Source organism: Cucurbita moschata, unplaced genomic scaffold (assembly GCF_002738365.1).
Source record: "Cucurbita moschata cultivar Rifu unplaced genomic scaffold, Cmos_1.0 Cmo_Scf00049, whole genome shotgun sequence".
NCBI classification, from domain to species: domain Eukaryota; kingdom Viridiplantae; phylum Streptophyta; class Magnoliopsida; order Cucurbitales; family Cucurbitaceae; genus Cucurbita; species Cucurbita moschata.
Window position 1 is genome coordinate 53,490 of NW_019268565.1, and position 8,509 is coordinate 61,998.

The 8,509-nt window shown below is 36.4% G+C and overlaps 1 protein-coding gene across 1 annotated transcript; it reads right to left on the reverse strand.

Annotated features, from left to right (window-relative positions):
- Positions 1–3,160: 3,160 nt before the first annotated feature.
- On the reverse strand, positions 3,161–3,950 carry LOC111435490 (uncharacterized mitochondrial protein AtMg00300-like). The gene is made up of 2 exons (XM_023072877.1): positions 3,839–3,950; positions 3,161–3,657 (listed from the first exon to the last, which is right to left on the reverse strand). Exons 1-2 carry the CDS (start codon positions 3,948–3,950, stop codon positions 3,161–3,163), a joined length of 609 nt encoding a protein of 202 aa, XP_022928645.1.
- Positions 3,951–8,509: the final 4,559 nt, after the last annotated feature.

Genomic DNA, 8,509 nt, shown 5'->3' on the forward strand with positions numbered 1-8,509 from the left:
CATAATATTGTTGAACAAAATTCTATGTGAGAAACACTCGCACTCTTTATTAACACAAATCGAAGAGAGATGACAAGGCACTTTGTAGAATACTCTTGTTTTATATTTCTTGGGATGAAAACCTAGGTAGGGTTGATTTTATCTGGAGACAACTGATGCATGGTACACCAATCTAAAAAAGATTACAAGGCACTTTGTAGAATACTTTGACTTGGCCCAGGCGGAGGAATGGGTACATCTTTTAAAATGACAGATGAAGCATGCGGTGGAGGAGGTGGGTAGTCATTATGCCTTCTACTTGACCCAAACAAAGAAATGGGTACGCCTTTCGGCAACATTCCAAAATTCATCTTAAATTGTTTATTTAAAATGACAGATGAAGTATGCGGTAGAGGAAGTGGGTAGTGATTATGCCTTTTACTCGGCTCAGATGGAGGAATGGGTACGCCTTTCGGTAACATTCTAAGGACGACGGGTGGAGGAGGGGTCAAGTGAAATAATGTTCTTAGGCTTGATTTAGATGAAGAAATGGATATTCCTTTTGGATGCTTTACAATTTGGTCCGTCAATTCCTCTTCTCGAATGGTGTCGTCTACATCGACTTCAACCACTTTTTTAGCATCCGTTTCGTAGACTATAAAGTGCACTCCAAAGAAAATGAGAGTACAGACCCTCAAAAACACATTAGACATCATATTTTCTATAAAATATGATATCTAAACTTCCATTTCTTCCTTTTTATATAGAATTTGCTTTTCAATTAAAATTAAGGTCCCTTTGCCATAAACCCTAAAATTAACATTTTATTTTTGGAAAAAACAACAAACCGTTTGAAATTTGTTTGGTAATAAGTTTTAAGGTCCACAATTGACATTTTTCTTACGGATTTCTAAATTGTGGTTTCCATATTTTTGTGATAGCGAGGTTATGTTTGTTTGTCCAAGAACCCAGTCCATCATGCTTCAACCAAGTATATTCATGTCTAATTTCATTTTGTTCAAGAAATTGTTAATGAAGGGAGAATCATTTATTTAAAATTGGAACTCCTAATGATCATATCAATATGTTGATAGAGGTGGTTGCCAGCATTATGTAGATTTCTATTTCTGTCACAACAATTGGTATCGTATCATTTTGTATGGAATTTGGGTACAACAAACACAACCTTTGAATTCAGGGTTTATGGCTGTGAGAGGTATTCGAGATGGAACTTTAAGGGCTAAGGCTTTCCTCCAAAATTATTGAAGATATACCGTTTAAAATTCATGAAAACATAACAAATGCTTGGAGATCAATTTGCTCTTGCATGGGTTGTGCGTTCAAATCGTTCATTTGATGCACGGAAATTTAGCAAAGCAGAAAACTTCACAGAAGAAATTAATGGCGTTTAGGTACTTTTCATACCGGCACCTTGTCTAATTGGACACCTCGTAAGGGTGCAGGTCAATTCCACAACATGCCCTTGAATGCTAAGGTTGTTCATTTCAAAAGATCTAGAAAACAATGCTAGAGTCTTGAAACTCCTTTAGATCCACTTCCAGCATCACAATCTCATACATTTTGTACCTCATTTTAAGTAGCATCTGAAAGAAGTATGGTTTATAAACAAAGATGATAGATTTTAAAGTTGAATTGATCATTGAGGAGCAGATTCAAGCTAGTACCAAGAATAATTAGTAACTCCAACCTAGACCAAATAAGTAATTGGTTCTACTATTGACTCAGTCTGACGAATTGTAGCTTGTATGATGACGCGTGCCATTTAATAACTTATGTCATGTTATGCGACGTTATGCTATGATAAGCTATTCTATTTTGTGATCATGTAGTGTTGTATAAGGGTTATATGTTATCGAAAATCTATGATGTATAAACCTCCATAGACCATGCCATGAAATCTATGTTACATACTATTGAACGTACAGGAATTATGAAAGCATAATTCACCTATGTTATAGATAAATGGAGGTTTGTCTTATATCATAGATTTTGCTACGAGGAACTCATGCATATTAATGTGTCATGTGCATCGGGATACTTACATTACGACTTATGATTTTTTATATTTATGTGCGTTATGATGTTATGCAGACCCTTTCACTCTGTGGTATTCAACAAGAACTCATAAGCGAGTGCTAACCCGATGAGCCATATCTAGGGGGTGTGTGAGCCTACCTAGTGGGTCCATGCTCACATACATGGGCTATGTGCATAGAAGTACTACACATCCAATCTTGCTCGAACTAAAAAACTATCTAAGGACATGTTGTGATATGTTAAAAGGATAGGTCCCCCCATGGCACAACATACACGTTGTTCATGCATCAAACCATTCATCCAATCAAGCTAGTAGTGAAGTTATTAATTGGTTGTACTACGTCGAGTTACAAATTATCCTCGGAAATAGCTTAGATCTGCTTCTCTAAGTCCAATTAAACCTAGGTGAGTTTTCGACATTGAGTTAATAAATAATATTGTTGAACAAAATTCTATGGGAAAAATACTTACTTTTTATTAACACAAATTGAAAAGGGATTATAACTCACTTTGCAGAATACTCTTGTTTTATATTTTTTTGGGATGAATTCCTAGGTAGGGTGGAGGGTATTTACAATGGAGGTGAGACAATTTATTCCTTAAATATCTCAACCTTTTTCCTAAAATATCTCTAGAAAAAATTTGTGTATATTTATTCCTAGTATTTTTCACTTGGATCACATCACTTCCACCCTTTCCTTTGATTGTCATATCCAACAAATATACACTTCACTACTTTCTTATCAAACTTGCTATGTAGGTGGTCAGGCACAAATACGTAGCAAACACAACCAAATACTTGGAAGTAGCTGATTGTAGGTTTCATGTGCCATAGTATCTCAAATGGTGAGACGTATCCTAGCCTTGGTTGGGGAAGCTTGTTGATCACATGGGCAGCAGTTTGCATAGCTTCAACCCAAAATTTTCGTATAACATTCTTTGCGTGTAACATGCTTCAACAAATTTCTGCAAGTTGGCGATTCTTTCTTTCTACTACACCAGGTTGTTGTGGCATTTTGGCACATGTAAACTGACGTCGTATCCCACACTCGTGTAAATATTGATCAAACTCATCTGACGTGTATTCTCCGCCATTGTCTGAACGTAAGCAACAAATCTTCACTCATACTTCTCCTTCGATCATCATCTTGAATTCTTGAAATTTTGAAAACGTGTCAGACTTTTCGTTCTTAAAGAAAATCCACCGATATCTTGAGTAGTCGTCAATGAACGTCACCATATACCGCATTCCACTGATTGATGCTTGTTTAACTGGACCGAACAAATCAGAGTGAATTAACTCTAATGGTTTCGTTGCTTTGAATTTTAGCTCTTTGTATGGTAATTGATGAGTTGTACCATATTCACATCCAGCACAAACAACGTCTGCTTTGACTTCAAGTTGAGCTAGACCTTTGAGCATGAATTTCTCCATAATAAGCTTCAACTTGTGGTAGCCAACATGTCCCAATCTTGCATGCCATAGATCTGTTGTCTCATTCTTCCGGGTGTTGTCAACATAGGCAGACTCTGCAGATAGGACGTAAACGGACTCCACTCTTCGCCCTTCTATTGTCAGCTTTCCTATTATCTTAACATCTTTATAGACTTTCACATCTTCTGTCCCAAAAAAGACGTAGTTTTCTTATTTTGTTAGTTGTTTCACTGACAACAAGTTTTTCTTTATACCAGGTACATGATATACATTATGTAACACTCTATTAGATTTATTGCCATGCATGATTGTCGTATTACCGATTTTAGCAATTGACAACTGTGTTATTTGTTGTGCTTTCCTTACGACTTCGTTTGTACTCTTTCTTGTCTTGCATCTTTCTCTGATCGCCAATCATATGGTTTGAGCATCCTGTATCAACGATCCGGTCATTCTCATAATCAATATGATCTCCCATCGTCCCCAACGATCATAAACAAATTTGTTTCGAGAATTCTCTAGAGATATAATTTCATTCTCCAGAGAAAGTGGGAGAGATTGTGTGTCTTTGGCTAACCCGAGGGTCCTATTTATAGGGACTCTTGGAGAATATTTGTCAAATGATATATTTGCATATTTAATATATTAAGATATAATACCTCATACAAATCATATTTAGATATTATAAGATATCCTAATATATACTTAATTAATTTGAATCTCATTCAAATTTCAAATATATTTTTATTTAATATATCAAAATACATTAATTGATTTAATATTTAATTATATCTAATACAATAAATATATTTTTCTATTAATATATCTAATATATTAAATATTAATTTCACCATTCAAATGGTCAAATTAATATATTTTTCTCTATTTATATTTAACATATTTAATATATTAAGTATTAATTTGAACCCTTCTAATTAAATATATTTTCTCTATTTATTTAATATATCTAATATATTAATACTAATTTGACATTTCAAATTACATTTATTTTCTCCTTTATATTTAATATATATATGCAATATTAAATATCAATTTGAACACTTCAAATTTTCTTTCAAATAAATTGAACCTCTTAGCGCATTACTATGAGCTAGCAAGGAGACATTATGGACCTACATATTATAAGCTCCAAAGATACAAAATTAATTAATTAATTAAACTCTTTAATTAATCAATTTCCATACAGTAACTATAGATCACTCCACTGTAGACCTTGAGTTGCACTCTTATGCACTGTAGGACATGTAGTACCTTCCTCTTCCATCTCCATGTTGGAGGATGCCACATTGCTTTTGACAGATTTTTTTTCTTGAACCAACAATCTCTGAACATGTGGCCCTTCTACCCGCAATTGTAGAAAATACCTTCAAATCTCTTTTGAACTATTATTGTCATTCTTCTGAGCTCTCTCAGGCTGTGCAGTTCCTTGATGACTTCTTCTTTTGTCACTGTTTTTGTATCCACGTTTAGTAGATGGCTTATATTGTTTCGACTTTCACTTGTGTAGAGTGCTTCTTCTTCACCCTTCAATGTGATGTCTCCCGTTTGTTTAGCCATGGGCTCGCTAACAAATTTTCAAACTTTACAAATGATGGTTGAGTGGGTCATCCTAGAACAGACATAATGAATCATCTATATTCTAACCGCAATCCATGGATGATGATCCTCTTCATTCGATCTTCTCCAATTGCAGACTTCAGGTCTAGTTCAGTAATCTTCTGGCAGATTGAGTTCACTTTGTGGAAATACTGAGCAATCTTCATGTCACGCAGTGAAATTGATAATAGCACGTTCTCCAGCAGTTGTAGCCTCGTATCGTTCTTCTTTGGGAATAACATCACGAACATGGTACATGCTTCTTTCGGTGTCTTGTCATCCCAAATATGATCTAACATCTCTTCTTTGATTGTGGTCTTCAAGGAAAAAATTGCTTTGCCTGCATTGATTCTCCATTTGCGCAAGGCGCCGTTAGGATCCTCCTCTGGCGGCGTAGTTTTACTCCCGCCAACGATCTCCCATAGATCACGTCCTTGTAAATAGAACATCATGCATGTTGCCCACGAGTTTTAGTTGTTGTTGTTGAGTTTCTTGATTCCTCCAACGATATGGAAATCACCCATCGTGTTGGCAATACCTAAGTAATACCAAAAGGGCTCTTTCGACACAAGACTTGCAGAGTCACAGACTGCTCATGGTACAAAATAAACTCACTCACTAATAATCTCAAGAAATCGTTTCTGATGTGGAAGTTAAGACAGAGCTGCAACCATAGAGCATACTAAGAATTTCAAGAGATCAGACAACCTACACTAACCTTGCTCTGATACCAGATTATTGAACAGTATTCTCTGTGAGAACACTCGCACTCTTTCTTAACACAAATCGAGAAGAGATTACGAGACACCTTGTAGAATACTACTGCTTTATATTTCTTTGGATGAAAACCTAGGTAGGGTGGAGGGGTATTTAAAATAGACGTCAGACAATTTATTCCAAAAATCTCTCGACCTTTAGTGTGTCATGTGTATATGAGGTAGATTATGCTATGAGGAACTCATGCATATTAGTGTGTCGTGCATCGGGATACTTACATTACGACTTATGATTTTCGATATTTATGTGCGTCGTGGTGTTATGCAGACCCTTTCTCTCTGTGCTGTTCAACATGAACTCGTTAGCAAATGCTAGCCCATCGAGCCAGATCCAGGGGGTGTGCGAGCCCACCTGGTGGGTCCATGCTCACATACATGGGTCATGTGAGAGAAGAACTGCACATCCAATCTTGCCCGGACTAAAAAAACTGTCTAAGGCCATGTTGTGATATGTTAAAAGGATAGGTCTCCCCATAGCACGACACGTGCAGGGCCACAACACACACGTTATCCATGCATCAAACCATTCATCCAATCAAGCTAGTAGGGAAACCACTTAGTTGGTTGTCCAATGGCGAGTTACAAATTATCCTCAGAACTAGGTTAAACCTGCTTGTCTAAGTCCAATTCAAACTAGGTGAGTTTTTGAGATTGAGTTAATACATAATATATGATCCAACTCTTCTAACCGTATTAACTAAATCCATTTTTGGCTGAAAAATAACTTAAAGTTATCGACTAGTAGACATACCTCAAATACTTTAAGAAATAGTCTCGACTAGGAGATTCTTCCCTACATTTATTTATTTTTTATTTTTATTTATTTCTCTTCTTATCTCATTTTTAGCTAATTTTGACGACTTTAATAATTCTAGGTCTATTCTCATGCTAATCTCTTTGCAAAAATTGATATAGATAATTTTGATATTTAATTTTCTAACCCAAATTGATGGAATTGTGAGGAAGAGAGAATTTGAACTTTTTTTCGTATTGATATAGGGGATGGTCTCTTAGACAGTGATTCTTTCTTTCCCATGTGGACCTCCGTAATGCTGAAAGGATGAATTTGAAGATCGGTAGATCGTCTGATTAGTTGATTTTATGTGGAGACCGATGATGCATGTTACACATATTTCCTAGAAACTATATGTTCAATACTCTTTTAAGTTATATTTGAAGAAATTTAATAGAAACGATTTGATTTCCTGCTTAAGCAGCGATTCCTAAACAAAAAAAATCATGCTCTTCATTTTTTAATAAAGTGGTACGACATATTTTCTCCTATTTACGTTGTAAATTTAACTAAATTACTCTTTAGGTTCTTCACGGTCAAAAATGTAATGAAAGTAGATATATGAAATAGGAAATTCAAACCTGGCAAATTATAACCTTCCCCATTAATTTTTTATTATTATTATTGAATATGTATTATACTCATAGTTACATTTAATGAAGGCCACTAATATAACCTTAAAATTGGGATGAACATTTGGGTAGATGAGTTAGTCATATTGGTGTTAGGTCAACATAGGTGGTGTTATAAGTTTTTTAGGATGCATCCCAAAATAAATCTTAGATTATATCCATAGTGTAATGGAAGGAGTATGTGGTGTAGGAGGAGGATGGTCGGATGTTCTTCGGCTCGGCCCAGACGGAGGAATGGGTACACCTTTCGGTAACATTCCAAAGTTGATTTTAGGCCAAAGAACATGCGGTGGAGGAGGTGGATAGTTTGACGTCCTTTGACTCGGCCCAGACGGAGGAATGGGTACACCTTTTGGTAACATTCCAAAATTGATCTTAGATTGTGTGTTTAAAATGACAGATGATGCATGCGGGGAAGGAGGAGGATAGTCTGACGTCCTTTGACTCGGCCCAGACGGAGGAATGGGTACACCTTTTGGTAACATTCCAAAATTGATCTTAGATTGTTTGTTTAAAATGACAGATGATGCATGCGGGGAAGGAGGAGGATAGTCTGACGTCCTTTGACTCGGCCCAGACGGAGGAATGGGTACACCTTTTGGTAACATTCCAAAATTGATCTTAGATTGTTTGTTTAAAATGACAGATGATGCATGCGGTGGAGGAGGTGGATAGTCTGACGTCCTTTGACTCGGCCCAGACGGAGGAATGGGTACACCTTTCGGTAACATTCCAAAATTGATCTTAGATTGTTTGTTTAAAATGACAAATGATGCATGTGGTGGAGGAGGTGGATAGTCTGACGTCCTTTGACTCGGCCCCGACGGAGGAACGGGTACGCCTTTTGGTAACATCCCAGAATTGATCTTAGATTGTTTGTTTAAAATGTGAGATGATGCACGCATTGGAGGAGGTGGATAGTCTGACGTCCTTTGACTCAGCCCAGATGGAGGAATGGGCACGCCTTTCGATAACATTCTAAGGACGATGGGTGGAGGAGGGGTCAAGTGAAATAATGTTCTTTGGCTTGATCTAGATGAAGAAATGGATATTCCTTTTGGATGCTTTACAATTTGGTCTGTCAATCCCTCTTCTCGAATGGTGTCGTCTACATCGACTTCAACCACTTTTTTAGCATCGGTTTCGTAGACTATGAAGTGCAATCCAAAGAATATGAGAGTACACACTCTCAAAAACAAATTAGATTTATTTGACATCA